The 24,116-nt window shown below is 38.4% G+C and overlaps 1 protein-coding gene across 1 annotated transcript in view; it reads right to left on the minus strand.

Moving 5' to 3' along the window:
* Positions 1-24,116, minus strand: part of LOC130231466 (centrosome-associated protein CEP250) — a 275,795-nt gene that overhangs the window by 17,606 nt on the left and 234,073 nt on the right. Inside the window, 6 exon segments of the mRNA XM_056460798.1 lie at positions 1,653-1,825; positions 2,793-2,960; positions 7,918-8,073; positions 8,147-8,293; positions 11,395-11,541; positions 16,232-16,385. Coding sequence (XP_056316773.1) covers positions 1,653-1,825; positions 2,793-2,960; positions 7,918-8,073; positions 8,147-8,293; positions 11,395-11,541; positions 16,232-16,385 — 945 coding nt within the window.

Consider the following 24,116-nt stretch of genomic DNA (forward strand, 5'->3'; position numbering starts at 1 on the left):
CACAGCGGAATGAACCGGCATCTATTCCAGCATATGTTCCAGCGGATGCCCTTCCAGCTGCAACCCAGTACTGGGAAACATCCATACACACTCATTCACACACATACACTACAGCCAATTTAGTTTATTCAATTCACTTATAGTGCATGTGTTTGGACTGTGAGGAAAACCGGAGCACCTGGAGGAAACTCACGCCAACACGGGGAGAACATGCAAACTCCACACAGAAATGCCAACTGGTCCAGCTGAGACTCGAACCAGCAACCTTCTTGCTGTCAGGCAACAGTGCTAACCATTGAGCCACTGTGTCACGCCAATTTCAGTCATTCATTTTATTTTCGGCTTAGTCCCTTTATTAATCCGGGGTCGCCACAGCAGAATGAACCGCCAACTTATCCAGCATATGTTTTACGCAGCGGATGCCCTTCCAGCTGCAACCCAGTACTGGGAAACATCCACACACACCTATTCACATACATACACTACGTACAATTTAGCTTACCCAATTCACCTAGACCACATGACTTTGGACTTGTGGGGGAAACCAGAGGACCCCGAGGAAACCCACGCAAACACGGGGAGAACATGCAAACTCCACACAGAAACGCCAACTGACCCAGCTGGGGCTCGAACCAGCGACCTTCTTGCTGTCAGGCAACAGTGCTAACCATTGAGCCACCATGTCGCCCCAATTTTAATTATTGAATTATTATAATTTTTTTCATGTAATTATTTATTTACCTCATGGTTCATTAAAGACTTGTAAACATCCTCTACTACTACAGGTGAGGAATCTAATAATAATAATAATTTTCATATTATATTATCTTTGTAATGGCAGCACGGTGGTGCAGTGGGTAGCACAATCATCTCACAGCAAGAAGGTCGCTGTTTCGAGTCCCGGCTGGGTCACAGTTGGCATTTCTGTGTGGAGTTTGCATGTTCTCCTCATATTGGCGTGGGTTTCCTCTGGGTCCTCCGGTTTCGCCCACAGTCCAAAGACATGCATTATAGGTGAATTGGATACGCTAAATTGGCCGTAGTGTGTGTGCATGAGTGTATGGGTGTTTCCAAGTGTTGCGTTGTGGCTGGAAGGGCATCCGCTGCATAAAACATGTGCTGGATAAGTTGGCGGTTCATTCCGCTGTGGCGACCCCTGATTAATAAAGGGACTAAGCTAAAAAGAAAATGAATGAATTTATGAATATCTTTGTAATAATAATCTTATAATAATCTTCGTAATATTAAAATAATTGAAGGAAACAAACTCTTTATGGTTATTTGATTAATACCTCAAACTGAAATCAAAGCACATCATTTATTCATATTTTAAGCTTTTTTCACCTAATACTTCAGATTATTATTATTAATATATATTTATATATATATATATATATATATATATATATATATATATATATATATATATATTTGTAGTTTTAATTGACAATAGCAATACTGCCTGGGCTGATCATCTACATAGTTCACTGTTTACAAACCAAAAATATTTATCTAAAAATACAGTAATCGATCAACCAGAATCAAGTATTCCAAAGAATTTAGTGTTTAGCTTTCACATTGTAAGAACCAAGGTAAATGATAAGATGGTAATAATATGCTACTGAATGATTATTTCCAAAAAAATAACTTACTTTTGCTCCTTCACCCATTGGTTGACATTGGTCACGACTAGTTCACTTTCCCTGTGAAGTCGAGAGCTGTCAGTCCGCGCGTCTCCTAAACATTGCCGCAGAACATTCGCCTCACACAGCGCCGAGCTGTACTTCTGATTCACAGTGTCCATCTGTGAGCTCAAAACCTCAACCTACGCAAGAAGAGAGCAGTTTACACAAAACCCTCAGCACAACAATATACACAACGGGGCAAATAATTATTAAACACATCGTGATTTTCCTGATAAATATTTTTCTAAAGGTGTTGCTGACTTGAACCAGATTTTGGTAGAAACCCAAACAATCCAAACCTTCTTTCATTTTTTCAGAAATGATGTGTAATAACAATGAATGGACATAAGGAGTACTTGTGAACTTCTGAAATGTATTTAATATTTTGTATAAAAGGATTTATTTTGCTTATGACTGCTTCAAGACGCCTCTTGTATGCAGAATGAAGGCTCGTGCATTGCTCAGGTGTGAATTTATTATTAATTTATAAGATTTGTGATTACTGAATTTATTCTTTTTTCAACAGTCTAAAAATCTTGATGGTTCTGTGGGTCTCACCTGTCAACTCTGATCTTTAGTTCTTATTTTCTATTGGATCAAGTCAAATGATTGGCTGGGCCATTCTAGCAGCTTTATTTTCTTTTCTGAAACCATTTGAGAGTTTCCTTGGCTGTGTTTGTGATCATTGTCTTGCTGAAATGTCCACTCTGGTTTCATCTTCATCATCTGGTAATGTAGGTGTTGGACTGAAGCAGCTAATTTGCTCAGGGTTGCTTTCTAATCACTAAGGGATTTCAGCTGCTGTCTGGGCCTTCCATGCTTTATTATACCTCCCTTTCTTCATGTGTTCAATACGTTTTCTTTGTGTCATTTCATTTTATTACCCAAACAACTTTTTTTTATTACCCAAACTAACTTCAACTGTATAATACAAACTTAATATCTAAACTAATTAGTTTTCTTTTCATGTATGGATTACTTTGGATGTGACCTGACATCTGATTAAAATTTCAAGTCAACGACACCTTTACAATATGTATTCTGAGAAAAATGGTGACGTAGTATTCAATACTTATTTAATCTGCGGTAAATGATGTTGTGGTTGACCTGAGAAAGTGTAGCAGTGTAGTTCTCCCTGAGAGCCGCCATCTCCATCTTCAGCATGCGCAGTTCCTCCTCTCTGTCCTGCAGGGCTGTGGTCTGCTGCTGTGCCCACTGCTGAGAGTGCGAGAGCTGGGTGTGCAGCTCCGCCAAACGGCCCTCACACGCCCGAGCCTGGAGGACAGATGGAGATACTTTAATACATATTACACCAGCGTTAATAGAATTACACTGGTTACCAGTGCAGCAAATGATAGATTTTAAGATTCTTATATTAGTTTATAAGGCACTACATAACCTGACATCCTCTTAGATTTCTGACTCTTTGTCAAGATTTACTCCAAGCCGATTGTTACGCTCCTCTAGTGCTGGGCTTTTAGAGTTAGGAACTGTAAATCTAATGCGACCTGGCGCACCTCATTTAGTCACTATGCTCCAAAAATTTGGAAATGTCTCCCAAAAGAAATGAAAGAATCCCCTAGCATTCACGTTTTTAAAAAACATGTTAAGACGTACCATTTTAAAATTGCATAAGAATTTAATAGTATGTAAAGTATGTGTATTTTATGTGTATATATGTACAGTTGAAGTTAGAATTATTAGCCCCCCTGAATTATTAGCCCCCCTGTTTATTTTTTTCCCCAATTTCTGTTTAACGGAGAGATTTTTTCAACACATTTCTAAACATAATAGTTTTAATAACTCATCTCTAATAACTGATTTATTTTATCTTTGCCATGATGACAGTAAATAATATTTTACTAGTTATTTTTCAAGATACTTCTATACAGCTTATAGTGACATTTAAAGGCTTAACTAGGTTAATTATGTTAACTAGGCAGGTTAGGGTAATTAGGCAAGTTATTGTATAACGATGGTTTGTTCTGTAGACTATCGAAAAAAAAACTAGCTTAAAGGGGCTAATAATATTGACTTTAAATGGTTTTTTTTTTAAAATTTAAAACTGCTTTCATTCTAGCTGAAATAAAACCCATACAGTCCCATACAGTCACATTTGCTATACATTTGAAGGAGGAGTGTAAATATTGCAGTTATGACAGTTAAATATGTTCAGATGAAGAAAAAAACTGACGAAATTATTAGCCCCCTGTTTATTTTTTTCCCCAATTTCTGTTTAAAGTAAGGAAGATTTTTTCAACACATTTCTAGACATAATAGTTTTAATAACTCATTTCTAATAACTCATTTATTTTATCTTTGTCATGATGACAGTAAATAATATTTGACTAGATGTTTTTCAAGACACTTCTATACAGCTTAAAGTGACATTTAAAGGCTTAACTAGGGTAATTAGGTAGGCAGTTTAGGGTAATTAAGCAAGTTATTGTATGCCGATGGTTTGTTCTGTAGACTATCAAAAAAAAATATAGCTTAAAGTGGCTAATAATATTGACATTAAAATGTTTTTTTTTATATTAAAAACTGCTTTTATTCTAGCCAAAATAAAACAAATAAGACTTTCTCCAGAAGAAAGTATATTATCAGACATACTGTGAAAATTTCCTTGGTCTGTTAAACATAATTTGGGAAATATTAAAAAAAGAAAAAAAATTCAAGGGGGGCTGAATAATTCTAACTTCAACTGTATAATACAGACGTTTGAGGTATATAATATGTTGATAAAATTCCTCTGAAGTTCTTCAGTAGCACAGATTTAATCTTTACCAGTGTATCTCTATCCATGAACAAATCAGTATTACACTCTTATGATTTTGGCAAATCTAAAGCAGCTCGCACAATTTCAACTAATATGAAAGCTCAGGTTCCCAGCATATGAGAATTCAGCTTAAATTAAAAGGCAGACTAGTTTCATGGCTAGTAACGCTGTCAGTGTGCAAGACGGTGGAGCACGGTGACCTTTACCCACAACACACACACACCGCAGAGGAGAGCCAATAAAAGGCAGTGAAGAAAAGGAGAAAAGACAATTAAAATGCTGCGTGTGTGTGTGTGTAAGCGGGTTATGAGGTAGTCTCAGACACCTGTGCAGCTTTATATCCAGCTCTAATCCCTCTGTGATCCCACACACACACTCAAATGAGATTCTCGACTCATCAGTTTCTCCAATTCACACCTGATTTATAGACGGGCAGTCGGAGCTATGTTTGCAAACACACACATGCGCGCGCTCACTGTAATCATAGCACCTCCACCAACACACACACAGATATGAATACACAACCTTATGCAACCATAATTATGTGCCAGGCAGACAAACACACACACTCACGGACGCACACACTGAAATGATAGCCGCCTTTATTGTGGCGTCTGTCTCCCCCCGCTTCCCCGCATGGCGCGTTCCACACGACTGGCGAGAATCATTACTGGCCTTCCTCTGATATGACTGCAGCACCAACAGCAATTATTTTTAAAAGCCAGAGCTGAAAACAGACAACCGATGCACAACACACACACACACACGCATAATCATTACTCCTGCAGTCAGAGCAGTGGCGGAGTGTGTGTATGTTTGTGTGTGTGTATGTACGTATATATTACAGTCTGGACAGTGGAGACTCTTATTTTTTTTGGTTTTCAGTTTTATTGTGATCCTGTAGAGTTTGCTGACCATAAAATGAGGAAGATGGTTATCCAAAAAGCAATTAGAGTTACTCTACAACACTGACAGCACTTAAAGAATGAGAGTGCTTAAAAAACTGCCCTGGCCCTTCTGTCTGCTGTTTTGCACACATTCCACTCAGGCACTTCTGGACAAAGTGTCACAGAGGGGTTTGACAAAGTCTGGAACTCATTTCCTCTTGGACATCATTGTTAGTTCTACAACAACATGCTAATGTGACACGCTAATGACATGCTAATGTGCAACAACATGCTACATGCTAACAACATAGTACCGTGAGTTTCAGGTTTGATAAAGTCTGAGAACTCCTTTCCTGACGGACATCATTGTTAATTCTGCAACAACATGCTACATGCTAACAACATAGTACCATGAGGTTTGGCAAAGTCTGAGAACTCCTTTCCTCATGGACATTATTAGTAGTTCTACAACAACATGATACATGCTAATGTGACAACAACATGCTACATGCTAACAACATAGTACCTTGAGTTTTGGGTTTGACAAAGTCTGAGAACTCCTTTCCTCACTGACATCATTGTTATTTCTGCAACAACATGCTACATGCTAACAACATTGTACCGTGAGGTTTGGCAAGTCTGAGAACTCCTTTCCTCACTGACATCATTGTTAATTCTGCAACAACATGCTACATGCTAACAACATAGTACCATGAGGTTTGTCAAGTCTGGGAACTCCTTTCCTCATGGACATTATTGTTAGTTCTGCAACAACATGCTAATGTGACAACAATGTTCTACATGCTAACAACATAGTGCTATGAGGTTTGAGTTTGATAAAGTCTGAGACTCGTTTCCTCATGTGAATCATTGTAAGTTCTGCAACAACATGCTAATGTAACAAGAACGTGCTACATGCTAACAACATTGTACAGTAAGGTTTGGGTTTGACAAAGTCTGAGAACTCATTTCTGCAACAGCATGCTAATGTGGCAACAACGTCCCTACAGAAAAAAAACAGCTTAAAGCAGCCTAAGCTGGTTGGCTGGTTTTAGCTGGTTGACCAGCCTGGTTTTAGAGGGGTTTTGGCCACTTCCAGGCTGTTTTTCCAGCCATTTCCAGCCTGGTCTTAACTGGTCAGGCTGGAAAATTACCAGCTAAAATCAGTGAAAACCAGCTTAACCAGCCTGGTTTAAGATGGACATAGCTGGTTTTGGCTGGGCTCCCAGCCTGGCTAGGCTGGTCAAGCTGGTTTTAGCTAGTCATCTCCCAGCCAGACCAGCTAAGACCAGGCTGGAAATGACTGGAAACCAGCCTAGGCTGGTTTAAGCTGTTTTTTTTTTTCAGTAGGTGTGCTACTCTGCATGCTTAACAACATAATACCTTGAGGTTTGAGTTTAACAAAGCCTGAAAACTACTTTGCTCATGGACATCTTTGTTAGTTCTACAACAACCTGCTACATGCTAATGTGATAACAACGTGCTACATGCTAACAACGTGGGGTTTGAGTTAGTGGCTTCAACAGCATTATTATAAGCTAAACATGATTTTAGGAGACACATTAAGAGGTAATCGAAACAACAAAAAAATTTCTTTATAGGAGTTTGGTTAATCTCCCGAACACAAATTCATACTTTTTAAAAATATTTTATTAAGGCTGAGAGCTTTATGTCCCTCCACTGAACATTCAGGTAAATAAAACATTAGATTATCCAAAAAAAGGTTTCAGCAAAAAACCCACAAGAAATCTTGTGAAGAGATATGACAGCTTTGTTTGCTGAACAGATTTAAAGGGTCAGTTCACGCAAGAATAAAAATCTGTTTACATAATCATAAATATATTTTATATTTAAGTAAACATTTTTTTTTTATTCCCAGGTTCTGCTGATTGACGCATATGTCGAATTTTTCTTTCCAATCTTAAACCAATTGTAATAGCTCGTTTTGGTTCAATTTGGAATTTTCCCAACCACTGCAGAGCCGGGAGGATCAGAGTGAGCGCTCCAGCTTGACCCCACCCTGATCCTAAGTAAATCCAATTCATTCATTTTCTTAGTCCCTTTATTAATCTGGGGTCACCACAGCGGAATGACCCGCCAACTTATATAGCATATGCTTTATGCAGCGTATGCCCTTCCAGCCGCAACCCATCACTGGGAAACACCCACACACTCTCATTCACACACATACACTACACACTCTCATTCACACACATACACTATGGACAATTTAGCTTACCCAATTCACCTATAGCGCATGTCTTTGGACTTGTGGAGGAAACCGGAGCACCCGGAGGAAACCCATGCGAACATGAGAGAACATGAAAACTCCACATGGAGATGCCAACTGACCCAGCCGAGGCTCGAACCAGCGACCTTCTTGCTGTGAGGCGATCATGCTACCCACTGTGCCACCGTGACGCCTTAAGTAAATCTCTTTTATAAATAATGTTTTATTCTGTTGAACACAAGACAAGATATTCTGAAGACTGCTGAAAAAAGCTGTATACTATGTTAGTTGTAAGTAGTTTTACAAATGAAAGAAGAATTAAGCCCAGACTCTGACCTCCTCCTGTGATGACCTGTTGTGAGTGCGCTCTCTGTGCAGATCTGCAGTCATCAGCCTGACTCTCTCCTCCAGAGCCGCTCTGTCCTCCGTCAGCTGGATCAGACGGCTCTGCTCACTCCTCTGCACAGACACCTCTCTGCTGTACTCCGCCAGCTGGAACACACATTTAACCGCGCATGTTTGTCTGCAGTCCTTCATATGTTCTGTGTGATAGTGGAGAGTGTACCAGCTCCATGTAGTCTTTCTGAGAGGCCTGCGCTGTGCTGAGCTCCAGTCTCAGCTCATTGCTTCTCTGATCAGCCTGTTTCCAGCTCTCCTGCTGCTGCTCCAGCTCCAGCTTCAGTCGGCACACCACAGCCTGCACACAGCTCATCTGAGCAGCAATACATGCAGCATGATGCTTACTCTTAACATTCACAATTTTTTGTGTACATCAGCAGCATGCATTGTTTATCATTTGCTCACTCTTTTTTTATATCTTAAAACAAGATATCCTAAAGAATAAGCAGCCATTGATATCCATAGTAGGAAAAAGTATATATTCCTATGTGTTCAACTGAAGAAAGAACAATTGGAGGATGAGTTAAAGGGTCAGGAAACACCAAAACACATTTTTTGAGATGTTGACAGTCATATATGTGTCGCACGCTACCAAAAACACTATTAGGACACATATGTTTCACTAAAAAGTCAAAATTGGTTGCTTTTCTGATATTTCAAGCAAATTCGTTCTTCCGGTTTGAAAATAAATTTCGAAGCTACGTCACGGCGATTAGATCCTTGTGTAAATTCCAGCGTGTAGACTGGATGTCTGTACCAGTGAGTACAACGTGACGTCTCTGAGTGTGCAGCATTAATTCATGAGTAAGACTTGGTTCGAACCAATCAGCGCGCTTTATTGTGTATGAGGTGCAACTTCATTAATATGCATGATAGCTTCAGAGACCTGTTACAGTGTTCAGACGGCAGAAAGACGCCATGTTGTGTTGCCAATCGTGTTTAAAACATGTGGAAGAAGAAGAATTGTTTGGAGACATGAGTCGTCAGTGTTGTGTTTATAAATGTGCTGTACGAAGGTTTTGTTTTCATTTTCCTGCTATGATAGCACAACTGGATTCATGTGGATTACAGTGGTCTGCTAACATGCGCCAAAAATATGTTTGTAAGGAACATTTTTTACCCGAGAGCGTTTCGCATCTGCAAATGGTGAATTCTGGATTTGCCAACTCCACTCCTTTTAAAAAAAGACACGGTTTCAGTTGGTGTTGATTGTCCTGTCTCTACAGATTTGGTCAGTGTGTGATCAGTGTTCTTTGTTTATGTTTATTCAGATGACAAAGCTAGTTAAAGACTAACCTTAGTTAGTTTTTAAAGACATACCTTAGTCAAAATGATTCAGTTACTAAGTTTACAGTACGTTAATATCACTACAATATTATGGAATGAAAGAACTGGGATTCTTTGTACCTCGCTTAAACGATCTAAGATGATTTGGCAGATCCTGGATCTTTTAATCTTGATAACTGATCTCTGGCTAATTTGGTTCTTCAAACAAGTTCGTAAATCAGATTAAAATGTATGGATGAACTGATCTGAGATCGCAGCTTGTGTTGTGATCTATCAATCCTCAAAATCATGATCAGCAATGCAACGATTGGCTGACGGCACAGCAGCGTAATGACATCATCTGATGAATATTCAATTCTCCATGTGAGCAAAATTACATAAAATTCATAGGAAACGGTTTGTTAAATATGATACGCAATAACTTTACAACTTTGTTGTGGGCTGCAGGCTTTACACTTTCATGTGTCAAGAGTATTAAGCAATTTATTTAGTTTTACAGTTAGAGTGGATTTTCCTTATTATAGTAGCCATACTTAATTGGTGTAAAGAATAACTGGATGTTTAAACTAATTTTGCATCACAAAAGCATTTTGTTGTTGGTTAATTGTGTCTGCAACTTTTGTGAAGCATCAAATCATCGTCATATTAACCGTCAAAACAAGTTCATGACTGCATAAATGTATTATTCCTTTTAAAAAAGTTGCATATTACGCATGTCTATAATTATACACCAATTGTATTTAAGCGATTGTGCGCGTTTGTATCTAAAATCAATACATTTTCTCTTTGAACCACCAGGTGGCGGTCTTTGTACTTTCATTTTGAGTTCAGATTGCATACATGAAATGAGCCTGCTCCCGAGCAGGTTTAAGCTACCAGAACTGTTGTTATGACAACAACTCTTGGATGAGTTTTAAGAACGAAACGATCCTGGATCATGTCAAATCGTCAATAACCAAATCCAGCTAACTGAGTAATCCACGTACGAAGAACAGACCCCTGCTGTAAACGGTGCTCTCCGAATATAAACATGTAAACACCTTAATTAAACTATTACCATTGTGCAGGATTTTCCGAGAAATGCGGGGGATTTTTTTTCTCTCATACTGTGTGCGGTATCAAATTCCATTAAAACTACACTCTTCCAGCAGTTCCTCACATCTAATGTCTCGTTTGTCAACGGGGGCATGCATGAAATGTTCCTGAATGAAAGTAAAAGTGCCAAACTGCAGTTAAAGTCGACAAATTAAGAATGAAACACCCGAAATTACATGAAACTCCAGAGGAAATGTGCATAGCGTGTTGATGAATTATGTGCAATAACATGTAAAACGGGATCATGAAAGGAACGTTCAAAACGCATGTAAACACTTTAATCATATTATTGTCTTATTCAGATTAAGGTGAATAACTCGATGACTGATGCCCATGTAAATGTAGTCACTGTCTGCCCCCCCTGCGTCTGTGTTGCCTGTGTGAAAATCAGCTGTAGTTCACTTAATAAGACTCCCCTTTTCATGCAAACCATTCCCTCTTTCACCACTCGACACTCCCACCTGAGCAAAGCTCGACTCACCCACTTTCCTCACTTTTTTTAAACTAGAGTTGTGAAAACAACTTGCTGAAACAGGGGGGTTTCGTGGCCAATTAAAATACTTCATCCTTTGTGATTTGAGCCATTTTCCTCATGGGGACCAAAACATGTCCCCATAAAGTAAGGAATACAAGGTAGAGACAATCATATATATGTCAGTGGTTCCCCTACCATTTTATTAGTACTTCAAATCATCAAATCTTCTCACCAATTAAATCCTTTCTAGTATCTGACATGCCCTACCCCCTTCAAGATGCTTCTCATTTGGTTTCATTTACCAATTACACACTCAATGGCAAAGCTGTGATAAAAATTAAACTATTGGCTGTTTTTTTCAAAAGGGGAGGAGCTACTATATGTCCCGCCCTCTCTTCATTTTTCAGTTCAGATTAGGCCAAACATCGAATGCTAATTGCTAATTTCTAATCACTTCACAAGACCTTTAAACCATCCTATATGATTAGGGCTGAATAAGTTAGAAACGGTGTACTAACACTAGCAGGTTGGTCTGGGTTATTAACATGTGGTTTTACCTCCTGTTGGTGTTTTTGCTGTTGTGTGTCTCTGCTCTCCAGTTCTCCCCTGCACATCTTTAGGTCCTTCTGAAGCTTCACTCCTTCCTCCTGCAGACTGAGATTGAGGAGCTGAAGATGATTTATCAGCTTCTCTTGTTCACTCAGCTGAAAGACACATAAACAGGCATGTTGTGTTTTGAAGCCTTTTTTCATTTCAATTCATTTCAATTCAATTCAATTCAATTCAATTCAGTTCAATTCAATTCAATTAATCTTTATTTCTGTAGTGTTTTTCAATGTAGATTATGTCAAAGCATCTTAACATAAGTTCTAGTAAATTGAAACTGTGTCAGTCCAGTTTTCAGAGTTGAAGTTCAGTTTAGTTCAGTTCAGTGTGGTTTAATTTTAACTGCTGAAAGTCCAAACACTGAGGAGCAAATCCATCTATGCGCAGCTCCACAAGTCCCAAACCAAGTAAGTCACTGGCGACAGTGGAAAGGAACAAACTTCACCAATTTACGAAAGTGAAGGAAAAAGCCTTGAGTGAAACCAGGCTCAGTTGGGCATGACCATTCTCCTCTGGCCAAACTTCTTGAGCAGAGCTGCAGTCTAGGCACTGGAGAACGATGGACATCTATTGTGGAGAAGTGTGAGTAGGTCACTGGTGGGTGTTCAGGCTGGCCTACGCGATCAATGCGGAGACTCGTCTGTCACTGGGGTCTTTCAGGAATCTCATGCTCTCCACTCCTCCATGACCTCCACAGCATCTGCTCAGGATACGGCCTGGTCAAAGATTATGGATACCGCGAGAAGTGCTTTATGATTGGTGTCTTTTATGGCGATTTTTCTCATTGAGCATTTAATTTAGCGTTGTTTTGCTGCTGTAGCCAAGAAATTACATTCTATTCAAAATTTTTATCTAGATTCAAATTTTACTTAAAGCTGCCATTGTGAAAAAAAAATCATGTTAATTTTGATAATTGTTTCTCTTTAAGTTTATTTGGCAGATAATTGACAATATTATTAGCTCTCTTTCAGGAGCATACATTCAGCTCGCTTGCCATTTATTTTGTGGGCAAACTTTTATGAACAATAAATGGTGTACATTTTATTAATTATAATAATATTGTAGGGGCGGCACGGTGGCTCAGCAGGTAGCTCTGTCGCCTCAAAGCAAGAAGGTCACTTATTCGAGTCCCGGCTGGTCCAGTTGGCATGTGTTTCCTCCGGGTGCTCCAGTTTCCCCCACAGTTCAAAGACATGCTCTATAGGCGAATTGAAGTAACTAAATTGGCCGTAGTGTATGTGTGTGTGCGTGAATAAGTGTGCATGGGTGTTTCTCACTACTGGGTTGCAGCTGGAAGAGCATCTGCTGCATAAAACATATGCTGGAATAGTTGGCGGTTCATTCCGCTGTGGCGAGCTTAGATTAATAAGGGACTAAGCTGAAGGAAATTAATGAATAATATTATAATAATTTTAATAATAAAAAAGAGAATTTAATTTATTCATTCATTCTTGCTGACATCAGAAATCAGATTTCTTTATTTTTTTAAATAAATGTTTAAGAGTTTGGCATTTTAAAAGTTACTGAATGTTTTTGCAGTAGATTAAACCGCCTTTTAAATATGGTACATTTTAATCCTCCTGATATGACCCCCTAATAGAGCAGAGTATCACAGATAAACTGATATGGAAAGAGCGCCACGGCTGACATATTCATTCAGATGGCTGGATAAATTAGAGTTCCACTCCTGCATGGCAGATATTAAACTGGGATTAGGGAGATTAATTTGAAACTGTTACCGAGCAGGAAACTTTTGCATCAGATCTATGAACGTTTCTAAAGATAGATGAGTAAATTTACAATTAGATGATCACAGTGAATAGCTCTGCTTCAGACTAACATCTTTTCAGCATCCCAGAAAAGCAATAAAATCACATTTCCTCCTAATTTGTACATGTTCACATCATTTTAACTATATCCTCATTTTTCAATTGAAAACAATTTGATTTGGTAAATACTTCTTTCCTAAAAAAAAAACCCAAAATGCAATGAAAACATGGTGAATTTTAGAGGCGTGAGATGTTCTTTGGTAGCACAGACGCTCTAGAGTTAATAATAATAGGTAATAATAATATTATAATAACAATACTAAACCACTGGGGTGATGGTCGGCCCGTTGGATCGCCCATTAATGCTATTTTTATCACATGATCTCTTATAACAAAATAACATGACATTTTAATGCGCATACTGGAATTTATTTGGTAAACACGTTTCCATTGCAGTTTATGCACATTATTTCTCATCGGATAAAAAGTTTATGCTACTCAGTTGTGCGCATGATCATTTTTTTAAGCGCATTTTCAAAATGTATGTGTATCATGGTGTTTCCATCCAGATTGCGATATTCCAAAATGCGCATAAAAATAGGTGGATGAAAACACAGCTATTGACCACACACTGTAAAATAATGATGGGTTCCACACAATCCCTTATTGTTGGCTCAACACAAATCAAATAAATTGACTTAATTCTTTTTGCAAATTTAATTTGATTGAACCAAAGCCCCTTTATTGTATTCCATAGTCTTTGACTGAACATAAAACAATTAAGTTGTCCCAAAACAAATGTCAGGAGTTGTGTTATTTATACTTATTTTAAATAAACAAAATCTACAATGTAAAAAGCTATTCATTTATTTAAAAAGGGAGTAAAGCGGTTGTAACTTGGAGCTATTAAATTGGCTTTATTTTGTTCAACCCCAAATCAGATAAAGTTGGAACAGTATGAAAAATGCAAATAAAAAAAAAAAAGTAGCGATTTCTAAATTTACTTTGACTTGTATTTCATTGCAAACAATACAACAAACATTATTTAATGTGTTCCTTGTGATTTTTATATATTTTTATTTTTAAATAAACATGCATTCCAATTTTGGTTCTTGCAACACATTTAAAGTTGGAACAGTAAAGTATTTACCACTTTGTAATAGGGATGCTCTGATCAGGATTTTTGCAGCCGATACAGAGTACCAATTCCTTGTCATGATGATCAGCCGGTAGCGAGTACCGATTCTAATGCTTCAAGCTTTATAATACATTAAGCACTTTCCCTCTAAGTATGATATCTAAGTGAAGATCTCGCCTTACTCAAGTAAATAAATTAAGGATGTTGCATATAGACATTTCTTTAATAACATAACACAGAAATAAAAAATGGTTAGAAAAATGACAAACAATCGCTCTGCCCATGTCACAGCAGCTCAAAGCAAGGTAAATAAAATGGTTGCACTTGCAACAAAGTGACTATCACTTACACAAGTTGCGCCAACAGACTGTGTAAACAGTCACACCGTATTTCATTGTACATCTGTATATATTTTAGTCAGTTGTTCATGCCTCTCACATCATATATACTATGTATAATATACAGGAGTGCACATGCGTCTTCCTCTGCTTGTAAACTCCTAAACAATCACCTGTAATCGGTTCATGAGATCAGCCAGATTGGCGAGTACCGATCGAGTCATTAAATGTGATTATCGGCCGATTCCGATCTTCGGCCGATTCCAATCTTCAGCCGATCGATCGGAGCATCCCTACTTTGTAATGTTGCCATTCCTTTTCACAACACTTAAAAGACGTTTAGGGACTGAAGACACCGAATGATGAAGTTTTTCAGGTGTAATTTTGTCCCATTCTTCCTGCAAACAAGTGTTAAGGTGGGCAACTGTATGGGGTCCTTGTTGTCGAATTTTGCACTTCAAAATACGCCACAGACTCTCTATAGGAGACAGGTCGGGACTGCAGGAAGTCCAGTCAAGTATCTGTTTCCTTTTCCTCTGCAGCCAGGACTTTGTGCAGAATGTGGTTTTGCATTGTCTTGTTGAAATATTGTCCCAACTTGTGTTTATCGGCTGATACCAATCTTCAGCCAATCGATCGGAGCATCCCTACTTTGTAATGTTGCCATTCCTTTTCACAACACTTACAGGGACGTTTAGGGACTGAAGACACAAAGTGATGAAGTGTTTCAGGTGTAGTTTTGTCCCATTCTTTCTGCAAACAAGTCTTAAGGTGGCCAACAGAACAGGGTCTTTGTTGTCGAATTTTGCACTTCAAAATGAGCCACACATTCTCTATTGGAGACAGGTCAGGACTGCAGGCAGGCCAGTCAAGTACATGTTTCCTCTTCCTCTGCAGTCAGGACTTTGTAATGTGTTCAGAATAAGGTTTTGCATTGTCTTGTTAAAATATTGCCCCAATTTTTTTTTAAATGTGTTGCAAGAACCAAAATTGAAATAAGTGTTTATTTTGAAAACAAACAAACAAACAAACAAACAAACAATAAAAATCATGAAAAACACATAAAAAATGTTTGTTGTATTGTCTGCAATGGAAAACAAGTCAAAGTAAACTCAGAAATCACTGCTTTCTTTTTTTAAATTGCATTTTCCATACTGTCCCAACCTTTTTTGAATTGGGGTTGTATAATTATGCACATAGTTCTTTTAAACATTTTAAGCCACTAGATTTACTCGCTATTTTAAGTGAAGACAACTATTTTGAATGTGCGAAGTATTAGAGCACAAGACAGACCTTTCTGAAATCATGCTGGATATCAGACACACAGACATGTGGAGTTCATGATCTTTCCACAAATCCACATGTACACATAAGCATGCACTCACCACATACCAGCATGCACTGTTCCTCAGGCACTCTGTGATCAATACAGATCAATACGGTGGATCTTGACCTTAGAGGGGGCTTTGTGAAGTGCTTTTGTTTAATAATGCCAGCGTTTAAAGCCCTGAATCAGCGCAGGATGAGTGTGAAATGGCTTCACCTTAGACTGCATGGCTAAGAGGCTCTCTCTGCAGACGTTCAGCTCTTCCCGGATCTGCTGTTTCTCCTGCTGGAGTCTCATAGCTTCCTGTTGAGCGCCGAGCACATCCTGTCTGCTGCTGCTGGCCTCTGCTTTCAGACGATCTAGCAGACTCCTGTAGAGGAACACATGAGGCTTATTTCACTATTTAAGCACTCCAGAACACTAACACTTTACAGTGCATCCGCAACGTTTTCATAGCGCTTCACTTTTTCCACATTTTTTATGTTACAGCCTTATTCCAAAATGGATTAAATTGATTTATTTCCTCAAAATTCCACACAAAATACCCCATAATGACAATGTGAAAAAAGATTTCCTGAAATTGTTGCAAATTTATTACAAATAAAAAAGCTGAAAAATCACATGTACAGAAGTATTCACAGCCTTTGCTCAATACTTTGTTGATGCACCTTTGGCAGCAATTAAAGCCTCAAGTCTTTTTGAATATGATGCCACAAGCTTGGCACACCTGTCTTTGGGAATTTTTGCCCATTCCTCTTTGCAGGACCTCTAAAGCTCTATCAGGTTGGATGGGAAGCGACGGTGTACAGCCCTTTTCAGATCTCTCCAGAGATGTTCAATAGCATTTAGTTCTGGGCTCTGGCTGGGCCACTCATGGACATTCACTATGCTGTAACAATCCTGTGTCCTGCTTTAAATAAGTACATTGACATACTAAACGTGAGGTACTTCATCATCATTTATAACTGTAGCTTTATTATTTGATTATAACATTTAAGGTTAACGTGCTTATCATAAAACCTTCACAATCCACGTAGATATGTTTAAGTCTACATAACTGGATAAAAACTCCAATTCCGCTAATTTCATTGAATATAAATTTGAACTATAATACACTGCCATGTAATTGCAATCAAGTGTAGTGTATATTAAGTGCACTCCCGCTGAATACATTGAACTCTGTTTTCTCTGTAAGCATATTCTTTGCAACTGATATTATTTGCTTGATTTTATTGTTTATTTTTTAATTAAAATATGATAGTAAGCCTACATTTATGTAAAATAAGTTGCTCCGGGTTTGTTTTGTTGCAAACTGTCGCCTATCCAAGTTTTAGGAACAACAAATAATAACTTGACTTCTAGTTGATCATTTGGTATCAGAAGTGGCTTATATGAAAGGCAAAGGCCTCTAGATTACGCTTATTTTACCAAAATAATATATGATCATACCTTGATTTTTAATTCTTTAATAAGGACAGTAAGGTCTGACTTTGCTTAGACAAAAGTCTTGTCACTTAATAGAAATAATGTACAGTAAAGAATATAAAGTCATGGTGCAGGAAAAAAGAATTAATATTGTCTATGACTCCCATGAGCTTGGAGGACTGCATCCATACATCTCTGCAATGACTCAAATAACTCATCAATAAAGAAAGCGTTCCTGCAGGGCTCCCAGAGTTCATCAAGATTCTTTGGATTCATCTTCAATGCCTCCTCCTTCATTTACCCCAGACATGCTCAAAAATGTTCATGTCTGGTGACTGGGCTGGCCAATCCTGGAGCACATTGACCTTCTTTGCTTTCAGGAACTTTGATGATTGTTTGTTGATGCTGTTGATGCTGCCATTCACTCTGCAGATTTCTTGCATGCCCCCAAACTGAATGTAACCCCAAACCATGATTTTTTCTTCACCAAACTTGACAGATTTCTGAGAAAATCTTGGGTCCATGCAGGTTCCAATAGGTCTTCTCCAGTATTTGTGATGATTGGGATGCAGTTCAACAGATGATTCATCAGAAAAATCGACCTTCTGCCACTTTTCCAAACGATCAACTAAGGTCAAGTTATTGTTTGTTGCTCTCATAACTAGGATCAACGACAAGACTTTTTTCAGGTAGTGAACATTTTTGCAAATCTGAAATACATTACTTGGGGTACTTTTTGTTGTATGTTTTAGATAGATGTCACCAATAAGGCGGGTCTTGATGTATAACCCCAAACCCAACCAATGCGTTTTCATGTATTTTAGGTATATATTTGAAAATATGCATGGAAATAATCCATTATTCATCTATAATATGTCCCTGAGAATATTATTAATGTGAAAAGAAACAAAAGGTGTTGCTGTTGACTGTCCTCAAGTGTTCATTTAACCTAGAAACTGCCGTCAAACAGTTTATGTATGTTTTAGTTCTACAAAAATGTAAGCTGAAGCATGTATTTTCAGTGAGTCGGTGTTATTTTTCTTCTACTTATTTTGCACATTGAATCATTCTAGGTGCAATACGTATCCAATGGTTAGTGCAGTGTTTCCCTACCCTGTTCCTGGAGGCACACCAACAGAACATATTTTGAATGTCTCCCTTTTCTGACCCATTAACTTTAGGTTTTGGAGTCTCTTCTAATGTTCTGATGAGTTGAGTCAGGTGTGTTTGATTAGGGAGAGGTTGAAAATGTGTACTGTTGGTGTGCCTTCAGGAACAGGGTTGGGAAACACTGAGTTAGTTAATGTACTTCTAGATTAAGCTGGTCTTTTTTTTGCAATGCATTGAGTGCTGAATTTTTATTTTCATTAGGAAGTGTGTATAGGCATGAGAGAGTGTGACACTTCAGTACACTGCAAAACATCTTCAACTCGACGAGTCAGTCAAACAAACCAGAACACATCTTAATTGAGGCATGCAGGAACGGTAAGCATGAGAGAGGGGTTAGATTTAATTAGAGAAGGCAAGCGTGAATATTTAATGAAACTAATTACGAGAACCCGGCGCTGATGAGCTCATGCATAAATCAACAAATCAGACCCATCGCAGTGTTTCAAATCACTCCTGAAAAAAGGCAAAGGAAAAGCTTCCAGCAGCAGAAGCGAGACGTGTTGACCAACCCAAATATCTTCAACCCTCCAGATTACACTCAAACAAGCCAAAAGACAAGCCCACGCTCCTAAAAACGGTGTCTGGGCAGTGAAGCGCGCGTCTGACTAGGTGATGTGTGGCTTTTTCGGGTGGTGACGAGCATGGGGAGATCCCATGAAAGCCCCACGTGGCTCTCCTACCTCTTTCTCTGCCATTGGCGAAGAGGCCACAGGAACAGCTAATCGATGGCTTGCGAAATCCCCCAGCACGCCCTCGCCAGGAATGATCAATATCCTCAGCAATTAGAATCCCCTATCTGCATGGCTGCGGGGACCTCGGGGTAGATCTGAGGCCCGCAAACACCCAATTTAGTCCTCAACTTACCACTTAATTACTAAATCCTCTGTAATGCGTATTGGCAGATGGGAAGTTGCGCTGAGCAGCGGCGGATGGCTGACTGAACAAGAGACCTTTGGCTAGGTGCTAGTTAAGATGCACTCGCTCGTCCCCTTCCAGCCAGTTAAACATCTGATTTCACACACGGAATCAGATCCTCTGTGATTCCTCCATTGAGCGGCACACCTCATAGGAGCGAGAAGTAAAAGGGTCGTGAAGGCAAAAACCACTCTGAACCGTCCAGAGAATTACAGCTTTGTTTTAAAAAAAAATTTGGGCTGTTTTGTTCACATGCTCGTGATTTGTACGAGCTGTTGGTTCGTTAGGAATCCACTTTGAGTCCTAATCTCAAAGCTGATGCTGAATGCCATATCTAAGGGTTTATAACTATAGTCATGTACAGTAATTCCATCAGGATCACTTTCATCCAAAATACGTAGATATAGTGGGAGAAAATTAGTATTGAACATGAACACGTCATGTTCCTGGAATAATATTTCTAAAGGAGCTATTGACATGGAAATTGAATCAGATTTTGGTAAAAATCCAAACAATACACACATAAAGATTAAAAAAATAAATAAAAAATGAAAGATTAGTAATGACAATGAAATGACACAAGGAAAAAGTGCTTAACTATCGAAACGTATTTAATACTTTATATAAAAGGCTTTTTTCCCCCTATATTTCTACTCAGCCCCTTAATTTTTTTTCTATTAGCTCATAATCTGTACACTAAATTATAATCTCAGTCCCCTTTAAATTTGATATGAAAACGGCGGCAGAATTCGGCTCCTCCCTGTCTTTTGTTTTTCAGTTGATCAGCGAACCACAGCGGACAGCGAGAGAACGAGGTGTGTTTATTGATAAATTGTTATAATATCTGCTTATTTGCAGTTCTATGACATAGATAACCTTGTATCCCAATGTCACGGAGGAGCAGGTTTTCTCCCCTTCTCCTCATCAGCACAGCTGTTTTCCTCCAGTGAATAATGTAACTATTAACGAACATTTCGCTATTTTTATTTCAAAATGAACTACCAATATTAAACACTTTACAGTTTGTGTGGCGGTAACTATACCATACAGTCTTGCACAGAGAGGATTAAACAGTGACAGAAGCACTTAGAGAATGTACTCATCACTGACAGAGATAGAAACATCAAGTGTTGTCTAGTAAAAAAAAAAAACTTATTTTTTATTATCATTTAATTTGTGAAATATGTGAATTAGCCTGTAAGTTAAAAAATATATATTTATATGTATTTCACTAATTTATATGTAAAGTGGCGGTTTACTTATTTAATACATGGAAACAAAAAATGCACTTGAATATAGAAAGTGGTTTTTACTACAGTCAATAAGTGATTGAGCCTATTTGGCTCACTGAGAACTATGCCTGTCAATGGCTATGCCTGTCAATGTAATACAGTGGAATACTCGTATACAAATCCACCATATTAAAAGAACATTTTTAGGTGTATTACTACTAAATTACTACTTATAAATGTAATATTAGGCTTTATATATATATTATTTGTTTTTTTTAACCTATAAAGAGCTGAGCCCCCCTACAATGTAAATCCTAAAATCACCCCTGGTCTCGTCTATCAAATCTAATCTTTAATTAGTATTTTCTATTGAAATCAAGTCAGGTGATTGGCTAGTCCATTCTACAGCTTGATTTTCTTTCTCTGAAAGCATTTGAGAGTTTCCTTGGCTGTGTTTTGGATCATTGTCTTGCTGAAATGTCCACGCTCATCTTCATACTGGTAATTCAGATGTTGGACTGAAGCAGTGAATATTAATTTACATTGACGAAAGCTAAATAACTACTGAGGGCTTTCAGCTGCTGTCTGGGCTTTCCATGCCTTTCTACACTTCCCTTTCTTCATATGCTCAATAATTATTCCCTTTGTCATTTCATTTTATTAAACATAGCTTAATTTGTAAACTAATTGGTTTTGTTTTCTTTGCATATATGGATTTACCAACATCTGGGGGAAAATTTCAAGTCAACGGCACCTTTAGAAATATGTTTTTTGAGAAAAATGGTGACGTGTTTATAAATAATACTAATTTCCACCACTGTATATTAAGCATGCAGTTAGTTTTGGGCAAAACTCCACCTGCCCGTCCATGTAGACATGGATGAACATAGTGATTATCAATTTTGATTGATTATGAATTAATGTAAACTCAAGAGACACAAGACTGATTACCATGTATTTGGCTAATACTTCGAAAGTGATATCAGAAATAAGCTAGGAGGAGTTGGGGTGGCGCAGTGGGTAGCACAATCGCCTCACAGCAAGAAGGTCACTGGTTCGAGCCCCGGCTGGGTCAGTTGGCATTTCTGTGTGGAGTTTGCATGTTCTCCCCGTGTCCGCGTGGGGTTCCTCCGGGTACTCCGGTTTCCGGTCCAAAAAACATTTGGTATATAGGTGAATTGGGTAAGCTAAATTGTGTGTATGCATACGTAGTGTATGTGTGTGAATGAGTGTCTACGGATGTTTCCCAGTGATGGGTTGCAGCTGGAAGGGCATCCGCTGCGTAAAACATATGCTGGCTAAGTTGGCGGTTCATACCGCTGTGGCGACCCCTGATTGATAAAGGGACAAAGCCGAAAAGAAAATGAAGGAATTAATGTCAGAACCGGATAGATACACGTCATGAACTGCTGACTGTCAGCTGATGCAAGTTTAACTGTCGTGTCCTGCCTGAACTAATGCTACGCTCCATGTATTGTGTATTGAAAGGGGTGGCACAGTGGCTTAGTGGTTAGATCTGTTGCCTCACAGCAAGAAGGTCGCTGGTTTGAGTCATGGCTGGGCCAGTTGGCATTTCTGTGTGGAGTTTGTATGGTCTCCCCGTGTGTTGGCATGGGTGTGCTCCGGGTGCTCCAGTTTCCCCCACAATCCAAACACATGCACTAATCCAAGGGAATTGGATTAACTAAATGTGTATTGGGAGTCTATGGGTGTTTCCCTGTAGTGGGTTGTGGCTGGAAGGCCATCCGATGCGTAAAATATATTCTAGAATAGTTGGCGGTTCACCTCACAGTGGCGACCCCTGATAAATAAGGGACTAAGCGGAAGGAAAATGAATGAATGAATGTGACACTATGTGAACCCTCAAGCCATCATCAGTGTATGACTTTCTTCTGTCAGATGAAAACAGTGGGAGAAGTTATGCTTGCTGCTCTTCTATAATGGTTTTGGGTAGTGGCCCTTTTTTTGAAGCTTTTTTTTTAAATGTGCATAAAACTAAACCATACGCCACCAGGGGGTTAACACATGTCTTATAAAGCGGATTAATGTGTTTTTGTAACAGAAATATATCTAATATTTAAATGATAAACTCAAGTACTGAATTCCGGCTGCCAAATGCATGTTCTTAACTTCTTGGCTGACCTGTAACTCGGCGTATGACACATAATGATGATGAGGATGACGATGATCTCTGGTTCAAATAAAAATGTGTATGCAAAAAAAAAAAAAATCTATCAACATTTTAGCTTTCAATTAATTACAGGCGGTTTGATATCCTCATTCATCTGACAGAAGTCGTCAAATATGCAGAGGATGGCTTGAGGGTGAGTAATTTATGGGGAAATTTTCAGTTTTGGGTGAAATATATATATTTTTTATGTGTTTTTTTCTAATCAAATACAATTATATAATATATATTTGAATTGTATATTCAGGGAAATTCATAATTCATTATATATTTCATGGAAATATATAACTAACCAGTTTTAATATCACACTGGTTGAAATTTATCACATGCTACCTGCCCAAGTTATTTATTTGATATCTCCTAGGTAGGGAATACAAGTTATTAAGAATGGAATTTTTAAAGGGAGATTACCACGTTGTAATAGGCAATCGTAAAAAAAAATGTGGTAAAAATATTTCATTTATATACAAACTCCAAAAATAGATCTATTTTTATGTGATCAGCAACTGTCATCCACAAAGCAGACTGAAATATTCCTACAACAGACCTGCCGTAAACTCAGAAAGCAGGGCTCAGAGAAAATCCAGAGTTCTCTACTGGTAATACTGGCATTGTGGCGGCGTTCATGTGCGCTCATCTGGTAAATACGATCATTCAGACATGACTCGAAGGCAGTATAAAGCGGAGAATTTTGGATTAATCGGCTCATAGCTCCACTAGCAGTCTTAATATGAGTGTGATATGAAAGTGTCATCCTGAGGAAGTGAGTCTGGAAAGCTGTCTGTCCAACTAATCACTCAAACTGCATTCAAGCACACTGGAAAACAGACAACAACAACAGCCAACCAATATGCAACCAGCTGCCAAGTTTTCCAAACTTTTTTGATCAATAGTATTGATTTTAATTGCCATGTGATGAAGCACTGGCAATGTAATATAAGAGAAGTATTACTATGATTGGATGTTTCTTGCATAAATAAGAATACATGCTTAATTTTACATAGCAACAATGCTTTTCCTCAAGTAATGGATTAGTTGGAGTATCTTCCAAAAGGTTCTAGCCAACTAAAAATTTTAGGTTCTACAAACATTCCCTTAATATTTGCATTATTCTACAGGCTTATGGCTGGTTTATACTTCTGTGTCGAGTAATCGGTGTGACCCACGGTG

This window comes from Danio aesculapii, chromosome 7, assembly GCF_903798145.1.
Source record: "Danio aesculapii chromosome 7, fDanAes4.1, whole genome shotgun sequence".
NCBI classification, from domain to species: Eukaryota; Metazoa; Chordata; class Actinopteri; order Cypriniformes; family Danionidae; genus Danio; species Danio aesculapii.